Source organism: Lasiosphaeria miniovina (assembly GCF_030549165.1).
Source record: "Lasiosphaeria miniovina strain SMH2392-1A chromosome Unknown B0T26scaffold_4, whole genome shotgun sequence".
NCBI classification, from domain to species: Eukaryota; Fungi; Ascomycota; class Sordariomycetes; order Sordariales; family Lasiosphaeriaceae; genus Lasiosphaeria; species Lasiosphaeria miniovina.
In genome coordinates, this window is record NW_026848223.1 from 5,712,883 (window position 1) to 5,731,407 (window position 18,525).

An 18,525-nucleotide genomic window follows, 5' to 3' on the forward strand; every position below is an offset into this window, starting at 1 on the left:
AAATAGGTGACTGGTGGCAAGTTTGAAGCCGGCGTTGTGGGAAGAATGCGAGAGAAGAGGGAGCATGGAAAGAGAGAAGAGAAAACTTGGAAGAAAATTAAGTACACTATACCAAACCAGGCACGGAATTACTTGAACTCGAGACGTGAGAAAGTTTGTTCCCGTGGAAGGAACGATGAGTGGAATCTTGCAAGCCAAGCTTCGGAAAGCGGAGGTTCGGTTGAGCGTTCTAGGGCACGATAGCCGGCCAAATTTCATCGAATCAAGAATCTCGCCCGGCTAGCTCAATCGGTAGAGCGTGAGACTCTTAATCTCAAGGTTGTGGGTTCGACCCCCACGTCGGGCTCAATTCCCGGCGGCGAGTTCCTTCAATTTTTTTTGGATATGAACTCGTTGCACTTGTCACATTCCACCACCGCTCGTACTAGTCCTATGATTTGTTTTGACCCTTCTGGTTTGGCTGTTGTTTGGGGTACGGGTGCTATGCACAGAGCACAAGTCTAGCACCATCACTAACCCTAACCCCAAACCTGCTTTTCTTCATCGGTTCTAGCAAGGGGTATAACGGCCGTGGATTAAGTTCCTTATCCTTGAATAGCCAAAGTATTCCCACCAATCGCGTTGGCCTGGCCCCTTCGGCTCCCGAAATCCGGGACAGACAGTGATTGGAACCGGTAGCTAGAGAGTGCGGCTGCAAGTGTGACTGCAGGGATGAAGCCAACGGCCCTCTTCGTATACAACCCTAACTTTCCTATTAGTCATGGCATGCACCCAAACCCAACATCCACGCAGCCATTTGCTTGATCTAAGCCTAAATTTCATGTCCTAGACACGATGCTCCTTGATGTTGCGTGCTGGGACATATCAAAGCATCCTGGCATGGAGCCATCGTCTTAGTTGCCCGATATGGCTCTCAGCCAACCCAAAGGCGAGCACAATCAAAGAACAGAGAAGAAGCCCGACGATGAGGTGATAGGCGGCATGGCTCTCTCGGAACCACCTTATCAATGATGCTATGCTACCAAGTACCTACCAAGCAAGGCAATGTCCTTTCTTCCATCTAGTCACGCACCGCTTTCTCATGCTTGCGCATCATGCAACGTAGCATGACATGGTCCGGCCTCGGTTCCAGTAGATAGCTTCAGCATTCCAGGTATAGGTACGTTTTCATGGCTGTCTTGGTCCTGGCCCTTGAGAGTACTTTACAAAGACTGGTGGTATTCAGTGGCCACCCTTGGGATGTAGCGCCGAAGTAGCAATCTTATCTTGTCTTCGTACCTACGCATATATACTGGGGGAGTCGGAGTCCTCGCCCAGTGCCTCTAATTACCGCCCAAGAAACCATCACTCTGGGTATGAGGATGTGATATTGGGCATGAGACTTATCACTGTCCCTTCCCCGTGTATTTGCGGTCCTCTGTAAGATTACGTGGCATTGCTTTGCTGGAACGGCCAACTTCATTCACAAGAATAAGTGCTTGAATTCATCCAACCAGTCCATCCCTACCGTGTTATCAAAGCCTGGCTGTGTCTGGCATTGGCAAGGAAGTAAGAAAAAAACGCCACGAAGCCAGCCAGCCAGCCTTTAGAGAACCAGTGGCAGAACGAATGAAGAATTACCGTGAAGAAAAACAGGGAACGGAAAAAGGAAGAGACAGGGGGTGGGCAGTAGGCGCCACACGCCCACACACCACTCCTCCACATGCATAAACCGACGCCCACCCACCCACTCACACACGCCGGCCGCATCGGGCAGCGCCGGTGGCACTACCCACAAACCGTTTCACTCCGTTGGTCCACGGACATAAGAGAACAAGTAGGTATCCACCTCTGTGCGTCAAGTTCGCCGAAGGCAATGGGTGGGCGACGAAAGGTGCCGAAAACCTTCCGGCATGACGCCCCAAAATCCACGGCACGGTCAAGACATATCTACGTGGCGGGCAGCCATTTGGCTAAGATAACTAGCTGAATATTCCGAAGAAAATGGGTAGGACGCCGCAGGAAGGGTGCGCGGATAACTCGGGGCCAGAGGCCCAACGTCGTTTTTTCCCTTCCTCTTTTCTTCCGTCGTGGATCATCCCCCTTCGCCTGATACGTGCGTACCACCAAAGAAACATTATCTTGGGCCCACTGATCCGCCTTCTCCAACATTGGCAGTCCAAGACCCCACGCGCAGTTTGCCGGCCAGATGATGACCCCATGTGCCGCTGTCACAGGGGTACTTACATGGACATTGCGGAGTAGTACCGTTAAATGCCGCGGGTAGTCTGCAGTAACCGAAGCAGCACGACACAAGCCAACCAGGGCTAGCAGATGGGAAGAAAGAGACATATATGGGAGGTCCCAGATATGTCTGTCTGTCTGTCTCCCTTGCTTCCCTGATTTTCTTTTCCTCCCCCTCGGAGTTATAAGCTCCGGCCGCCGGCATATAATTAGGTTACCTTCGGTGTACAAAGACTCCCGTTGCAGCAAAAATTCACCGGGAGCCTCCCTTTCAAGGCCAAGAAGCGGGAAGACATGTCAATCATTACAGCTAGCTGGTAACCTCAGGGGCGGGATAATACTGCTAAAACAGATAAGTTTGCTTACACTGAACCCGCCAGCCCCCTACCCACGGCCACAAGCAGCCTGAAAAAGGCAAAGAAGTTTTATGGGTGGGTGACCGAAACCAGGTTCGTGGATGTCGAGCCGGCAAACAAAAAGAAAAAAAAAGGCAAAAAAATGGGCTTGAGGGTGCAACAATGCACACACCCACACCGCCTCCCTAGCTAACAAAAAGAAGATAAATTACCCACTGACTCACTGACGCGCTCACTCCGACAAACTACCAGAGCCAGTCATTTAGTTTAGTTCCCGCCATCCATCACCAGTCCAGACCAAAGCACAGAACGGGTTTTTTCTTTTTTAAAAAATCTTCGAACCGCCCGCCGCCCTACGCCCTCCGCCCTCCATTCAAAATCCCATCCTTCCCAAACCACGGGGCACAGGGATACTACCCCCCCCCCCACACTCTCCCTTCCCCGATGCCAACACACCCCCTTTCACCTGTTTTGATCCCACATCCTCGTCAACACATCCTCTTCAACACATCCTCGTCAACACATTCCCTTCTTTTTCTTCCCCCCATTCGATTCAACTCGTGTTATACAGATTGCATGTAGTCGCCCCCGTCATCGTCGTCTAGGGTGAAGCTGGTCCTCGCGCGCTTGGCAGCCTTTCTCCTCGTCGACGTTGCCGCCCCCGACCCCGTCGTTCCACCTCCTCCCGCTCCTCCAGCCGCCACCGTCGCTGTCGACGCCGGCGTCGTTTCCAATGCGCTTTGGTTCTGATTCTGATTCTGGTTCTGGTTTTGGTTCTGGTCCTGCTGGGTCGGCGTGACGGGCAGCGGGCCTTGGTCCTCCCACATGGCGCCGAGCGCGCCGGCGCCCATCTGGTCGATGAACTGCGAGATGTCAAACGCCATCTCGGGCGTCGCGACGAGCGGCATCGACGCCGACGAGCTCCCCGTCGACAGCGACTCGGTCGACGAGCTGTTACGCGCGTTCCCCCACGCGTCCCCCGCCGGCGACGTTGTGCCGCCACTGCCGCCTCCCGTGTTGCCCAGGTGGTGGTGCGACGACAGGCCCGCCGCCACCACCGTCGCGGCGTCGAGCTGCGAAACTGAATAAATGCTGGCCCCCCTGCCGGCGACGGGGGCGCTGGAGGTGCCGGACGGAGCGACCGACACGCTGGAGTCCATCAGGGGCGATATTATGGCAGACGAGAGAAGTGGGTCGACGACACTCATATTGTGGCCGTGCAGGCCGTTGTTGCCGTCGGCCCCGAAGCGCACGGGGTCGACGACGGCGCCGACGATGTCGGCCAGGACCTGGATCACGCGCCCGACCTTGGCGGCGTGATTGTCTGGGTCGCTGTTGGCCACGACGGCGGCGTCGCGGAACTGGGCCTGTAGCGCCTGCAGCAGTGCGATGTCGTCAGCTGCCTCTGTCGGCGGATCGTGCGCGTCGTCGCCCATGGCCTGGAAGAACGACTGTCTGCGTGAGGAGGAGGTTGAGGACGAGGAAGAGGAAGACGACCCTCCAACGCTCATGCCGAGAATGTTTCTCGCAAGGGTAAAGGGGGCGGCCGAAGGAAAGGCGATGGCGAGCCGCTGGATGCCGAGCGGCGGAGAGGGACCTGGCGATTTGGAGCCGTGTTGTTGTTGCGACCTCGGCCCATCGGCGGTTGGTGTCGAGGGGGACGAGGATGCAGGGGTGTGGGGCTTCCCAACCGACGCCAGCGCCTGCGACATGCTGCTCGGTTTGCTGAGCAGCCGCTCCAGCCGCTCAACCCACGCGACATCGCGGCGCCCATCGCACGAGACTAGCAGCAGCAGGCAACAGACGCGAGCGTCAGCTAGCGCCTGGGCAGTGTCGGACCTGTCTGCCCGGCCCGGCTTGTAGCCCTCTATTGCCTTGATTCGCGTGCCCAGGAAGGCGAGATGCAGCGATACGTCGTCTATTGTCGTCGGCACCGTTGATGACGGCACGCTGTGCTTTTGGGACCACATCTCGAGATTCTGGCGCAGCCTTCCGATCGAGAGACGCCGCTGCTGCGCCGACATCTGGGGCGTCTCGACGAAAACAAAGCGGTGCAATTCGCTCTGCAACGTGGCCAGCTCGCACCACGCCACCCGCGTTGTTTCGGTTCGGCCGCTCCCCAGCGGCTCGGGAGTGGGCAAGGAGGTGCTCTGCGACTCGTGGGGTGTTGGCGGGGACCCGAGCGTGTGGCCAGGAAGCCAGGTGGGAGTCCCCCTTGTCACGGCAGCGCACCGGTCTCTGATGTAGAGGGACCTGAAAACCTTTTGACGCTCCTCCACCTCCTCTGTCGAGAATGGCGACAGGCGGAGACCCTGCCCTGCCTGGTAGAGGCCCATCGCCTTCGCTAACGTGCAGGCCTGGGCGAACAAGCCGTCGCCAAGAGTTTCGCTGTGTGATTGTTGGGCAAGCAAGCTCTGAGCAATACGCCACATCGTTAGCCTCGTTCTGCAATTGCTGGCCCCTGATAAGGGTCAAAAAGGGGGCGGATGCTCACGAGGAGAGCCAGCGCCTGCACGTTCACGAGCCGGAGAGAGAGGAAAATGGTAGGTTTTTGGGTTGCCGCATGTGCTGCCTGCAGAAGTGGTTGGATAAAAGGGTCGGGTTGCTTGCCGATGCCTTGCTCGGCGCCAATAACAAGTAAGATGATCAGGTTGAAGCAGACCGCCCACGCTTCCGAAGCCGGATCCGACGGCTCGCTGTACGCACGCTCCATGGCCTTCTGGAACGTCGACCGGACGAAGATGTCGGTGCTGGGATCCTCCTGGCTAAAGAAGCTGTCGAGGACGACTGAGAGGAACTGCCGTGACGGGAGCGAGATGGCATCCCGGCCTGACGAGTCCGCCTTGGACAGCCCCCGCCGGATGTCGTTCCCTGCATCTAGCCACATCTGTCCCACTAACTTGCCCGGCACGCTGTCGTGGCCGAAATGAGACGTCAAGTCTAGGCCGAAGTCGCGGCAGAGGGCGAGCAACGTCCACGGGCCGTGGTACTTTTCGAGAGAGGTGCCGTCGTCGCGCACGAGATGTCCGTCGGTTGATGGGTCTAGGTCGCCGTCTCGCCCTCCAACATCCGGAGACCCATCCGCCATGGGAGCCATGTTGATGGGATATCCGTCGGCAATCCTGCTGTTCTTGAACATGGCCGTCAATGTCGCCAGCTCGTCCTGCACCAGCCTCAGGCGGCTTTGGATGTCGTCGAAGCCCTGGCATCTGGGCCATGCCCCCCGTCAGCACAAGCCCGTGCAGTTAGGCACACTCCAGATGGTAGGTAGCCACCATGTTGAGGCTGGGTTCGTGCACTCACAATACTTTTACGTGGTTCACCCTCTTGGCCGGAGACGAGTAGACGCAATCGACGCGGTCGCGGGAGCAGCTGCCGCAACGGGGCCTCTCACGGCCACATCGTATCTTGCGGTTCCTGCAGTTCGTGCACGCAACGTCCTGCATAGTCCAACTCTGAGACAGCAGATGGAGCAATACGTAGTCAGCGGCCCGTTCCATGCCAATTCGACGTAGTTGAAGCAGTGTACTGAGGTAAAGGGGTTCCTGCAGCCGTGTACACGCGGACGGCGGCGGCGGCGCCGTGGACATGCCTCACGGCACTGCCCCGCCCCCCCCGTGTTCTTGGATAGAGGACGTCGTGGGCAATCGCCCTCCCCCTTCCGCCCAAGTCCAACCGACGGTCTTGCCTAGCTCAAAGACTCACCTCTTGCTTGCTTGTGCTCGCCATAAATTCCGGCTGTGTCGTCTGATTCCGTGCTGATACCGAGGGCCCTGAACGTCATGGTCTCGTCACGGTTCCAGTGGGATGGTTGAAGGCCATGGGGTTCGCGGTTGGTCAAGGCTTTAAGAGAGCTGCCGAATTTAAATGGCTTGACAGGGGGGGTGAGAGGGTAAGGGTGGAGGCGGTTGGCTGGGCTTAGCTAGGGTGAGAGGAAAAGGGTGTGCGTCAGGGAAGGGGTAGCTGTACGTACATACACCCACGATGCCGCATAGCGAGCTGCAGTGTAGATCAACCCCAACCACCACCACCACCACCACTCCCTCCCACTACCATGCAACCTAGTTGATCCTGCCGGCTAGTTTCCGTGGGCATGACCACTCGTGGCCAGCACTCAGTAGCTGCCAAAACACGTCCGTATCTCTTCAGCTTCAATCCGGGATATTCGCCTTCCCATTTGGGCCTTCTCTGGAACGAGGCCCACCCCGTCCACTCTTCTTTCCCTGGCCAACCATTGCTCTGCTGTAGACTTTGAATCTGCCGAGTGGGACAGCACGAACTAGATCCCCTAGAGATTGAGCAGACCAGTGGCCTTTCACGGCCCATTCCGCGACTGCTCAGCTCGCCATTGACATAGCGTAGGGAACTTAGCAGTGCGAGGATCGCGGGGCCATCTCTGTCCCACACGTGTACAATAAATGCATCTAAATCCTTTCATGCGGCCGCCCGTCCTCGCTCGAGCGCGGCTGGGCGAGACCAAACCTGCGCCTCTGGTTGGTCTGTCCACCCCGAATTGTCCAACCACTGGCATCGGATGATGCTGGCCTGTGACCGAGACCTGCGCTATGGCATCTAATCTCTAGCGAAGCCTGTTGCCGTGTGTACATATCCGTACTGCTGTTATAAAAAGACAGCTAGACTGCTTATATTAATAATGGGCGGTTGAAGTGCAATGGATTTCTTAGCACTCTTAGGCTCTGCGAGATCAGGGGCGAGTCTAGAACCACACCGGTCTTAGCCCGTCACGTCTCGGAGCGCCAGTGGCGCCTGTCACTAACTCCCGGATCTTCGGGGGCCGTGCAACGGAAAGGAAAATCACTTGCGGGCGGGAGGGAATCCGGTACTCGGGCGCGAGGCCCCCCCATGTCCATAGCAGGGGTACAAGGGTCAACGAAAGTACCATGTAGATGTACACTGGTGTGCGTACGTGCTCCGTACACACGTACATAAAAAGGTCTCGGGACAAGACAAAATTGCGCTCTTGGTCCGTTGTCCTGCCATGTAAAAAGGACCAAGAACGGAGAGCACCGTGTCAGCGATTGGCCAGGCGAAAGCAAGGCCGACGAGACGTTTTGAGCTGTCCCCACTTCGGGGGTTTGGCCAAAGTCGAGACCCCTGGGCACCATCCCGCCTTTCAGCCAGCCCCATCCCGCCAGTCTTGCCCAACTTGGGCGACAGCAAAACATGCAACGCCCAGTGCAGTTTATCGACTGCACCGACTCGTCGCCACTGTCGGGCCTGTGGAGCCCACAGAGCCACCTGAAGCACCTATTTTACGGGCCTGGTTGCGTGCAACGGCATCTTCTCAATGTGCTGCCGTCTCCCAAGTCCCGCGTCTTCATCGTGACCGGACAGACGCTGGCGACGCAGACGCCACTGATTCGCCAGCTCGAGGCCCTCCTTGGCAGCGACATCCATGCTGGCACTTTTGCGAGCATCAAGCAGCATGGGCAGGCAGCCGGAGTGGACGAGGCGCTAGCCCAGGTGTCTGCAGATCCTTCCATCGATACCGTTCTTTCCGTGGGCGGCGGATCACCGATCGACTCGGCAAAGGTCATCTCGTTTCGCACCAACGAGCAGCGGGGCCATTTCCTCACTCACATCGCAATCCCAACCACCCTAAGCGCGGCAGAATGTACCCCCGGCGGTGGCTTCACACGCAAGGACGGGGTCAAGGTGGGCTTCATGGCAGACGGCATGGGGGTGAGCGCCGTCTTTTACGACGCCCTCTTTACACGCTGCACGCCTCGCACCCTCCTCCTGGCCAGTGGCGTCCGGGCCATTGACCACGCGGTCGAGACAGTGTACCACCCGCAGGCGTCACTGATGCCCTGGAAGGCAACCGCGTGCTGGGCTCTGGGGGTCTTGTTTAAATTCCTACCGCTGGTAGCGGCCAAGCTGGATAGTGATATGGCACAGCCAAGCAGCGAAGCAGCCACGCGTCTTGGAGACGAGAACGAGAACGAGAACGGGAACGACCGCGGCAGAGCCGGAAACGCCAAGCCGGAAAGTGCCATGAGAGCAATCAATCTTGCAGCACCAGACGCCGACAGCAGCAGCAGCAGCAGTAGCAGTCTCGACGACATGCTCACTGTGCTGATGCTGGCAGCCTATGCCAGCTCTGGCCTCCGAGGCGCCAACTTTGGCGGTGGCATGGGACTATCTCATGCGCTGGGACATGCCCTTGGCAGTCCGTACGGGATTTCGCGTGAGTGACATTTTTGTTTTATCTCTCATTCTTCATGCAGGGTGTCCTGCAGGAAGGCGATCATGGCTGCAACCCCCGAGCAGCCGCGGCGAGCATGCATGGATGGCGGCAGTGGAGTGGGATTGCATGTGCTGAGCTGATAACACGCCTACCTATGAACCTGGCGACAGACGGCGAGACGAGCTGCTTGACCTTGGCTGCTGTAATCCGCCTCAAAGCCAAACACAGCGCAGAAGCCGCATCGCAAATTAGCTGCTTTCTGCTCCCGGCCATCAGACAGACGCCGACTGGCGACGCAGTCCGGGATGCTCTGGAGTTTGCCAGGCTGCTCGATCAACTCGTCGAGCAGCTGGGGCTGAAGCAGCGACCGCTTTCCGAGCGGGGCATAGGCATGGACCAGGTTCCGGTTATAGTTGGGCGCGCTGTGAAGGGACCCGATGAGAAAGAGCTGCGGCACGCTGTAACCGAATTGGTCGAAGCTCTGTTCTGATTGCCTGTCTTGTCTGTGATTGAGGGGCTGGCTAGCCTGGCTCTGCCAATCTTCCAAGACTGGAATTGGGTGAGTGGGCTGTCGAGTGGGGGAGAGCGATGCGTTGGGCGAGGGCTAGGGTAGAGACTCGCGAAAGAGAACATGGAGAAAGGTGAAATCTGCCATTCTTGGGATCAACCGTGCATCAGTGCATCAGTGCGGACAGAATGCTATGGGTGGAAGGTGGGGCGCCACTGCCCGAAAGAGCCCGGCCGTCAGCCCTCGACACGAAATGGCAAGAATACGGCGGTGATGGCTCTTGCATTTGCTGCATGTCTCAGCGCCTCAGGACATTCATTGCTCCTCACGGAAGCCAGCTCGAGGCAACGACATCATTGCGCATGGAACACAGGGGATGCCAGAGGACTAGAGAGAATTGCGATTGCCATCCGACGGAATTGATGGTCAATTGGGAGGCCATCTTACTATCTCACCCTTGCCGTGTGATGTGAAGCTGCACTGCGTTGGAAATTCGAAATCGGAGAAATGCATCCGCGAAAGGCCAACCTGGATAGGCTGCCGAGCTGAAAACTCAAGCTTTTCGGCTAGCTCCCGGGAGGCGCCGAAAACGAACCCATCAATTAAGTAGCGTCGTAACATCACTTTTGGATTAGCATCAGCCCAATAGCTGGGTGTCAAGGGCCGGCCCTGCTCACGGAATGTATCTATATCCGTGCTGTAGTTAGTGTATGTACTGTACCCTGTCTAGTCCGTGGTAGCAGTACAGTACTGTGCCGAGGACCAAGCAGCCTCACCGCCTGTCGCACAGCTCTAGCGGTCGATCATCCAAGACCCCAGGACTCGGAGCGTCTGTCTGTCTGTCTGTCTGTCTGTCTGTCTGGTTAGTCAGTCTCTTGGTCGGTCTGGCTCCTGGTCGGCCTGTCATTTGGGTGTTGGAACTTGAATGGTGGAGCCTGGAGGTGGTGTGGGCAAGTGGGGCGGCCAAATGCGAGAAGAGAATCGCGCTTGCCGCGTCCCACCCAATCCCGATTCCCCATCCATCCCCTCTCGTCGTTTCCCAACTGTGATTCGGACGTCTAGTCGCAACTTTAACTTCTCCAGTTTGCCTGTCCACCCCGCTCGATCTGCGAAGTAATTGCTCGGTATGCTAGCTGCCGGTTGTGGATTGGTGATGGGACGAAACACCTGGGGAGGTTGGTGCCTTTGTTGCATCAGCTCCCTCGTCCCTTGCCCCCGTGTGCCATAGCTAGCGCCATGGCTGAGAATACCTTTAAAAGTGGGATGGGCCGTGGTGTAAGGTGGGGGTTCCCGTTACATGGCCTCTTGAGTTGCAAGAGGCAGGTATATTTGCACCGGACTACAAACCAGCTAAACCCTTTACCCATATCATCGTTTCTCAATCGGTGTTCCGCTATGTCGTGCTAGGCCAGGTACTCTGATGTGCTGGGCCAGGTACTCTGACGATAGAGTGCTGCGAAAATGGCATGCATCAAACACGTTGTGATCGCTGCTTCCCTCTGGATGCCCGGAATGTGCTCTAGGGTCATGGAATCGGAAGCTGCCTGGTTCTCGCCTTTCTCTGGGCATGCTTTGACCCCGCTAAAAGCTTCTTGATGGTGCGTGCATGGCCACCATAGGTCCACAAACGGCAGTGCGGCTAGTTCAAACGCAGGACACGAGACCGTTCGGTCGCAAACATGGAGTGGAAAGAGGACGGAGAGGACGGACGATTTTGCAATGGGATGAGGTCCCTAAACTCTGAAAAGTGGGGCAAGTAGGACGGCGGGCGTGCGGGGTAAAGACGGTTTTGTTCCGGCCGGTCTGGCCAAAGTGGCAAGCAAACCTCTCGACTTTATTCACAAGACCGGGCGAGCGATGTTGAGGGGAGGGGAGGGGTGGCACGGCAGGAGCCGTTCGCATCGTCTAGAAAGAATCCGCCTATCTTTCTGGCCACTGGCTGGCGGGGTCGGAAGTCTGTTGTTTCACAAGGCCATGGATTACATCATCTCAACTTTTGAGGTTTCCCGCTAGCTTGACTTCGTATTGAGAGAGGGAAGTGGACTCCAATTCTCCAATACCTGAATTAATTAAGGTAGGCATCGTCGCTCTTAACCCGTATCGCGAGCCTTCGCCTTGAGACCTAAACGCCGTCGCTTCTTTAATCGTAAACGCGACACCCGACTTCACGTCAGGTTTATTAACTCTACACCCATCTCCTTGCTTCCACCACCAGCATTTTTGCCATTGCCATAACTCACTACGGCTTTCGATCAACTCGCACCACCACCGCCGCCATCCGTTACTAAGACTCAATAGACTACCCGAATTACCTGGTAATCACCTGGTAATCACCTCGGCAGTCAAGACCAAGAGAAGAGGAACAGCAGCAACCCAATTATACCAGCAACAGAAGAGACATATAATCCCAACATGGCTATCCTTCTCACCGGCGGCGCCAACGCCCAAACCGCCCGGCGTATCGCCAGCCTCTGCGACGAGGCCAAGATCCCGTACCTGTTCGCGTCGCGCAGCGCTCCAGCGTCTGGCAGCTCGAACCCGCCGCAGGTCAAGTTCGACTGGACCGATGCTAGCACCTATGAGAACCCCTTCCAATATTCCTTCCCGGGCGGGGAGTCCATCCGCGCCGTCTACATGATCATGCCCCGCGTGCCGCAGCCCGAGAAGCACATCAACGCCTTCATCGACGTCGCCGTCGCCCGCGGTGCCAAGCGGTTCGTCTTCATGGCCGGCACCACGGTTGCGAAGCCGACAAGCGAAGGCCCGGCCAACGTGTGGCAGCATATGCTGGACAAGGGAGTTGAGTGGGCTGTGTGCCGTCCCACGTGGTTCATGGGTGAGTCCAGTCTCCGTTTCAATTTCAGATCTCTGTCCTGTCGCTCTCCGCTGTCTCGGGTGCAGGCACTGATCGAGACCTGACTTCACACAGACAACCTGGCCGACGGCTTGCACCAAAAGACGCTGAAAGAGGATGGCAAGCTCTACAGCTGCATTGGAGACGCCAAGGTCCCCTTCATCAGCGCCGTCGACATCGGCAGCGTGGCCTTTGCCGCCCTGACGGCGTCGAAGCCCCCCAACATCGACTACCGCATCGTCGGTCCCGACCTCCTGACGTATGACCAGGTAACTATGTCATTTCCTCGACCATACCGTCCTAGACACAAATCGGAAACGACCAATTTGCTAACCAAGGGGGCCCCCGTCCCACACGATAAAACCAGGTCGCCGCTCAGCTGGCCGAAGTCCTCGGTCGGCCCGTCGAGCACGTCCGGCTGACGCCCGAGGAGCGGACCGAGCAGCTCAAGAAGCTCGGCCTCGACGCCCACTCGGCGCAGTACACGACGTGGCTGGAGTCGCAGGCTTCGGGCGAGGAGCACATGAACGACACTGTGGAGAAAGTCACGGGCAAGCCGCCCGTCAGCTTCCACACCTTCATCGAGCAGAACAAGAAGCTTTGGCAGTCGTGATTCGGAACGTCCAGCGACACAGAAAGCCACCCAGATTTCCCTCTCTACATTCATTCGTGTTGCTATTATTACCTGTTGTTCTTATTACCGTCACGCGTGGGACATCTGGGAGAGGCACTCTGACAAGCCGAAATCATATTGTTTGGGCGGCTGGAGGAGCAATTGCGATCAGATTGCATCAAGACGTGGAAAGAAGTTACCTTACAGGCTTTCATAAACAAGGTCGCGCTAGCTGAGACAGGAGATGATGGTAATTACTCTATCACTTCAACCGCAGCAGCGACCTCATGAACAACACTGTGCTTGGCCCTCTTGGGCGACGAGCCGTTGACGCCGTTCAGCAGTCCCACCGGTGCGTCCGCCTCCACCTCCAGGGTTGATGATAATTGCTTCTTGTCCTTGATACCGTTGCTGTCCGAAGCCCAGCCGTTTGTCTCGAGCCGCGCCGTGTCCTCGGGCGACAGGGGGATGGTGGCAAAGCGCCGGAGGCTCTGGGCGTTGATCTCGGGCGTCAGCACCGCGCCGTCCCCAATCATGTTCTCGAGGTGCTCGAAGTAGCGGATGAAGAAGCCGGGCGTGGCCGTGTTGATGAAGACGGCCTCCTCGTCGAAGGGGTTGCTGAACTTGTGCGGCAGCCGCACCGGCACCGTCACCATCTCCCCTGCCAAGACGTCGACGCTCGGTCTGCCAGGGACGTGGAAACGGACCTTGCCTTTCTAGATCACGGGAGAGCGAGAGAAGGGTCAGCAATTGAATGCGGGGTGGATGGCGTGGACAGAGAGGGACAGAGACAGACCGAGAGAGGGACAGAGACAGACCGAGAGAGAGAGAGGGACAGAGACAGAGACTGAGGGACAGAGATAGAGACAGACAGAGACAGAGACCGAGAGACCGAGAGAGAGAGACAGAGACAGAGACCGAGAGAGAGAGAGAGAGAGAGAGAGAGAGAAAGAGAGAAAAGGACCCGCTTACCGTCACATAGAATCCCTCGTCGTGCATCTCGTGGAAGTGGAAGACCGGCCCATCGCTCTGCGGAGGAAGGAGACTCTCGATGACGCTGAGTCGATACTGGGTGTTGGAGCCGTCTTCGATGGGCCGCCACAGGTCTGAACCACGTCCGCAGATGCCCCTTCAGTCATGTACTCTAGAGCGTCGGGAGGGAGGGGAAACCATGACATGAACATCAACCCGGAGAGTAACGTACACTGGCCGAGCCGCCGCCAGGGAACGTTTTCTGGCTTGAAGTGGTTGATTTTGAGGGTCGAGGCATAGGCTTCGTGCTGGGCGTCCATGTTGAAATGCGGGCTGCGCCAGAGACCGAACGAGAGCAGACGTGGAGGGGCGCTCAGGGGTTCAGGGGCTTGGAGGCTCGGGGTAGCAGCTTGTTGAGAGCTGGGACTGCGAGCTCGCTCAATCCAGGCGTGAAAGAACAAGTCGAAGGCGTTCCCGCGTACTCATTAGCATCATTTGGCCAGGACGCTCTAAATACCACACCGGGGAAGTTCCAGAGACAGTCAGCTCGTCGGGTGGCTCCGAACGTCACGCCAGCGGTCGAGGGCAGCCCACCATGGTCTTCACTGGCATTGGCTTCCCCTCTCGGCCGACCTTAAAGCGTGGGCCCATTTCTGTGCGCCGTGTCTTGTTTGCACTAGACGACAAACGAACGTCAGGCGAGGGCACCGGTTGCCAGCAATGGATTCTGGGCTCCAGGGGCTGCCAAGGCCCGGCCACGGCGGTCCCCTGCGGCGGCCCGGAACCCGGACCCCGAGCCATCGGAGTCCGCTCCCGGCTCGCCAGCAAATGCTACTAAAACCGATGTCTCCCTTTTGGCCGCCGCTAGCTTCTCCTCCAGACAGACACGTGAACACAATGTTCGGGGCCCGTCTACCCAGTCACATGCAGGTCGGCCAGTGTCTCGGTGGGGGCATTTACACATGCAAGGGTGGGAATGGCCGGTGCGAAGACGCCACAAACCTTGATGTCGAGTCGTGATTGAATGCCGCCCGGAGACTGCTGCGTAATCGATTGGGCCCCGTGTAGTTGTACCCCTGGAATTGCCAATTCTGGACATTGGCCGAACACTCGCCTTTTGTCTTGTCTCTGGGCGAATATTTCGTAGTTATTACTTATCAGATCGCCCGGTCGTCGGATCGTCGTTGCGACAATGGCTCCCGGAAGCTCGAGCGTCAAGATGATGAAGCAGTACGTGGCGAGCAAGAAGGGGGGGCCGTTCCAGCTTGCGACTGCACCGTACCCAACCCCAGGACTGGACGAGGTGTGCATCCGAAGCCGGGCCGTGGGCCTGAATCCTCTCGACTGGAAGAATCTCTACTATGGCGAGATGGTCAAGACGTGGCCCGAGGTGTTTGGCATCGATGCCGCCGGCGTCGTCGAGGTCGTCGGAGCAAACGTGACGGCGCTGAAGGCCGGCGATGCCGTCGTGAGCCTGGCCGGCCACGGTGGGCGCGCGGGAGCATTCCAGGACGTGACTACCGTGCCGGCGCATTTTGCTTCCAAGAAGCCCACCGCATGGACGTTCGAACAGGCGGCCTCGGTTCCGTGAGTTGGACAAATTCGCAGCTAAGCGAGAGCTCCTCTATGCTGATTGCTGACTGCTGCCCTCAGGATCTGTTACCTCACGGCCGCTGCCGCCGTGACCAAAGGCTTGGGTGTCCCTTTGCCTTATCTCGTCGAGGCGCAGAAGGCGGCGCAAAAGGCAGCACCAAAGGCGAGCGGCAACCTCGACGAAGAGATGAGAGATCCCGTGTCGCCCAATATTGGCACGGACAACTCGTCGTCAATCCGCAGCGTTCTTATTGTGGGTGGCAGCTCAGGGGTCGGGTCGTCCGCGGTGCAGCTCCTGCGCCTTGCGCTGCCGTCTGCCACGATCCTGACGACCAACTCGCCCAAGCACAACGCCCACGTCGCTGGTCTTGGCGCAACGACGTGCATCGACCGTAGCAACCCGAAGCTGGTCGAGGCCGTCAAGGCTGCTTCCCCCGACGGCAAGGGCGTCGACGCCATCATCGACGCCGTGGCCGGCGCTGCAGGGGAGCCGGACCTGTTCGACGTGTTGCGCAAGGACGGGCCCCGGCTGTACAGCCAAGTATTCACGGGCGACAAGATCGCGGTGCCCGAGGGCGTCGTGGGCACGCCCGTGTTTGGTCGCATGACGTTCCAGACGCCGGGCGGGATGAATGCCATGAGCAAGCTGGTCGATCTGGTCGACGAGGGCACGTTTAAGCTTCCCCTCCAGGTGCAGGTGGTGGGAAAGGGGCTGGACGGGATCGGTCCTGGGCTTGAGAAGCTCAAGGCGGGTGTGAGCGGAACCAAATATGTCGTGTCTCTGTAAGATGTAATCATGCGCGCAGTTTGTATGAGGCCTCCCCAATGGTCGTGGCACGCAAGCAGCTCCGATGCGTGGTCCGGATGGCCTACAGCATGTCTGCGTTGGTAAAAGATACCTACGTTGGTAAAAGAGTCTTACGCGTTCAGCGATTACTTAGAATGTGCGCAAGCGACATGCTTCCAATCGTTTCAATTATAATGGCCGGCGACTGGTGCAGTGACTCAGCCTCTTGCCTTGCTCAAACGTGGCGACGACACCAGTCCTCGCCTTCCACATTCGTCACGGCCCGGCCCGGCTATGTGCCGCTGTTTCCAGTGCCCACCGCGTGAAAAATCCCACTACCAACATTTGCCCCATTTTCAAATCGTACAAACAACCTCCCCCAACCTCCAACCCCTAACCCCCAATCCCCCCCTTCGGATCATTGATCTCCCCCAAGTCTGTAGTCTGCAGCGTGTAGAAGAGGAGCCGATTGTTTCGCTACATCTCGTGAAGCCCTTCGCCTCGGTCTCATGAAGTAGCCTTTTCCTCCTCGGCAGCCTTTTCCTCCTTGGCAGCATTCTCTAGCTTGATCTGGAGATGCTCCAGATGGACCAAGTGATCCTTCTCAGCAGACGCCCACTCGTGGTTCATAACCTCGAGCACTTTGGCACTGCGCGGGACAAAAGACGCCTTGAAGGGCTCGGGCGACGAGTTGAAGGTGCTGGTGTACGCATTGGGGTCGACAGGACACTGCACCTTGACGCCGTCCTTGACCTCGTACGCGTGCCCAATGTTGAACGCCCACAGCAACCGCGCCGTGGTGATCAGCAGCGAGTTCATGGCAATGTGCCGTCCTGGAGCACCGCGCCGGTCAGTCAATTGGCCACGCCAGATGGAAAACATGGGGAATTACCAGTACAGACCCTCCTCCCAAACCCAAACGAGAACACGGGCACGTCCGGATTCTCAATCCACCGCTCCGGGATGAACTGCTCGGGGTCCTCGAACGTGTCGGGATCCATGGCCAGAGCCCAGTAATTTGGCAGGATGACGGTCCCTTTCGGGATGCGGTAGCCCATGTACTCGTCGTCCTCGATGACGGCGTGCGGGACGCCGCCGGGCGTCACGGGGCGCCATCGGAGGAGCTCCTTGACGATGGCGTGGATGAAGGGCAGATTGTCCAGGTCGTCAAACGTCGGCATGCGGTCGGGCCCCACCACCCGGTCCAGCTCTTCCTGGGCCTTGCTCGCCATTTTGGGGTAGAGTATGGCGGCCATGACCAGGACGGCCATGCTCACAGCCGACGAGTCGCTTCCGGCCTCGTACAGGTTGCCGATGATGTAGCCCACCTCGGTGCGCGACATGCGCTTACCGTCCTTGGACGCCAGCACGCTCTTGGTCCAGTTCCAGCCCGGCTTGCCCTCGCCCTCGGCGATGACCTTAGACAGGAACGCCTTCTCGAAATCGTGCATCTTGTCGGCGATGCGCTTCCACGGCGCGAGCACTTTGGGCAGCACGTTGAGCCACGGCATCATGTCGACGAGCCAATTGTGCAGGAACACCCAGTTCAGCTCGTGCATGATGTGCTCGACGGCTTGGGCCTCAGGCTCTGTCCCCTTGGGCAGCCGGATGCCGTAGGCGAGACTGAAGATGAGGCTGGCCGAGTAACGGAAGAAGTAGAAGGGGAACCGCTCTCCGGCATCGGGCTTGGTGAGCTCGAGCAGCATCTGGCGGCTCTCGATGTCGTGGATCGGACGGTACGTCTGCGACATGCGCATGTTGAGCACCGAGGCGTGGAGCCTGTGGTAGGACCGCCACTTGTCGCCGTAGGGCAGAAACAGGGTGCGGTAGCCCTTGGACACGCACTCGGACACCATGGGGGCGCGCGGTCGCGAGCTGTAGATGGCGTTGCGCTTGTCGAGCAGATCCCGCGCCATGTCGAGCTTCCCGACCATGACAAAGGTCTGCGGGCCCAGCTTCATGGTGACGAGGGGCCCATACGTCTTGAACATCTCTGCGAGGCCCCGCCAGGGATGCGACTGCGGCACCTGGTGCACATTTCCGATCAGGGGCAGCGGCTTCGGGCCCGGCGGCATGCGACGCCGCGAAAGGCGCTGGCTGATGACGGAGCTGAGCACGAGCGCCACGATAGCAACAGCTGCCGCCCCAACAAGAGCCGGCTGTGTGAGATTCATGGTCGGTAATATTAGCCCGCGCCGAGGTCAGGTCCAAACGAGTTACGGCCTCTGGCGGCAGCCGGCAGCACCGAAGGAAGAATTGGGCGCCAAGAATAAATGATGCGAGATGTTTGCAAATATATTCTTTGGACGCCTTCTGGTCGATGCTGTCTCTTTCAAGCACATGTGGTTGCTGGCTGGCCGCTGCGTCTTGTCGTTGTTGCTGGCTGGCTGCTGCGTCTTGTCTCTGTTGCT

The 18,525-nt window shown here is 58.2% G+C and overlaps 6 protein-coding genes and 1 non-coding gene across 7 annotated transcripts; 4 read left to right on the top strand and 3 right to left on the bottom strand.

Annotated features, from left to right (window-relative positions):
- Positions 1 to 273: 273 nt before the first annotated feature.
- Positions 274 to 346, top strand: B0T26DRAFT_t131. The gene has a single exon. It is a non-coding gene; the product is annotated as a tRNA-Lys (tRNA).
- A 2,615-nt stretch (positions 347 to 2,961) lies between these two features.
- On the bottom strand, positions 2,962 to 6,036 carry B0T26DRAFT_872670 (uncharacterized protein). The gene is made up of 4 exons (XM_060447969.1): positions 5,883 to 6,036; positions 5,074 to 5,788; positions 3,027 to 4,993; positions 2,962 to 2,992 (listed from the first exon to the last, which is right to left on the bottom strand). Exons 1-3 carry the CDS (start codon positions 6,023 to 6,025, stop codon positions 3,143 to 3,145), a joined length of 2,709 nt encoding a protein of 902 aa, XP_060297268.1. The 5' UTR covers positions 6,026 to 6,036; the 3' UTR covers positions 2,962 to 2,992; positions 3,027 to 3,142.
- Positions 6,037 to 7,606: 1,570 nt separating this feature from the next.
- Positions 7,607 to 9,423, top strand: B0T26DRAFT_713425 (putative Maleylacetate reductase). Its single transcript, XM_060442118.1, has 2 exons — positions 7,607 to 8,787; positions 8,958 to 9,423. Exons 1-2 carry the CDS (start codon positions 7,764 to 7,766, stop codon positions 9,275 to 9,277), a joined length of 1,344 nt encoding a protein of 447 aa, XP_060297269.1. The 5' UTR covers positions 7,607 to 7,763; the 3' UTR covers positions 9,278 to 9,423.
- A 2,284-nt stretch (positions 9,424 to 11,707) lies between these two features.
- On the top strand, positions 11,708 to 12,744 carry B0T26DRAFT_629459 (nucleoside-diphosphate-sugar epimerase family protein; the record flags this gene model as incomplete). Its single annotated transcript, XM_060436254.1, has 3 exons — positions 11,708 to 12,131; positions 12,225 to 12,418; positions 12,517 to 12,744. Coding segments are annotated over 3 exons (846 nt in total), but the record flags the coding sequence as incomplete, so codon positions are not given.
- Positions 12,745 to 13,016: 272 nt separating this feature from the next.
- B0T26DRAFT_752395 (uncharacterized protein) lies at positions 13,017 to 14,054 on the bottom strand (the record flags this gene model as incomplete). Its single annotated transcript, XM_060445516.1, has 3 exons — positions 13,017 to 13,478; positions 13,735 to 13,868; positions 13,967 to 14,054. The coding sequence occupies 3 exons, from the start codon at positions 14,052 to 14,054 to the stop codon at positions 13,017 to 13,019; spliced, it is 684 nt and encodes a 227-aa protein (XP_060297271.1).
- An 896-nt stretch (positions 14,055 to 14,950) lies between these two features.
- B0T26DRAFT_831016 (putative alcohol dehydrogenase) lies at positions 14,951 to 16,178 on the top strand (the record flags this gene model as incomplete). The annotated part of the gene is made up of 2 exons (XM_060447466.1): positions 14,951 to 15,321; positions 15,571 to 16,178. The coding sequence occupies 2 exons, from the start codon at positions 14,954 to 14,956 to the stop codon at positions 16,112 to 16,114; spliced, it is 912 nt and encodes a 303-aa protein (XP_060297272.1). The 3' UTR covers positions 16,115 to 16,178.
- A 443-nt stretch (positions 16,179 to 16,621) lies between these two features.
- B0T26DRAFT_741436 (putative cytochrome P450) lies at positions 16,622 to 18,075 on the bottom strand (the record flags this gene model as incomplete). The annotated part of the gene is made up of 2 exons (XM_060443966.1): positions 16,622 to 16,947; positions 17,007 to 18,075. 2 exons carry the CDS (start codon positions 18,073 to 18,075, stop codon positions 16,622 to 16,624), a joined length of 1,395 nt encoding a protein of 464 aa, XP_060297273.1.
- Positions 18,076 to 18,525: the final 450 nt, after the last annotated feature.

What these genes read in the sequence shown, in the direction of transcription:
- B0T26DRAFT_872670 (XM_060447969.1), bottom strand. Translation starts at nt 6,025, where the DNA reads ATGCAGGACGTTGCGTGCACGAACTGCAGGAACCGCAAGATACGATGT. An exon ending in GTGAACCACGTAAAAGTATT is followed by an intron (nt 5,789 to 5,882) that starts GTGAGTGCACGA and finishes GGCATGGCCCAG; the next exon opens with ATGCCAGGGCTTCGACGACA. An exon ending in TGCAGGCGCTGGCTCTCCTC is followed by an intron (nt 4,994 to 5,073) that starts GTGAGCATCCGC and finishes CGTATTGCTCAG; the next exon opens with AGCTTGCTTGCCCAACAATC.
- B0T26DRAFT_713425 (XM_060442118.1), top strand. Translation starts at nt 7,764, where the DNA reads ATGCAACGCCCAGTGCAGTTTATCGACTGCACCGACTCGTCGCCACTG. An exon ending in CAGTCCGTACGGGATTTCGC is followed by an intron (nt 8,788 to 8,957) that starts GTGAGTGACATT and finishes ACCTGGCGACAG; the next exon opens with ACGGCGAGACGAGCTGCTTG.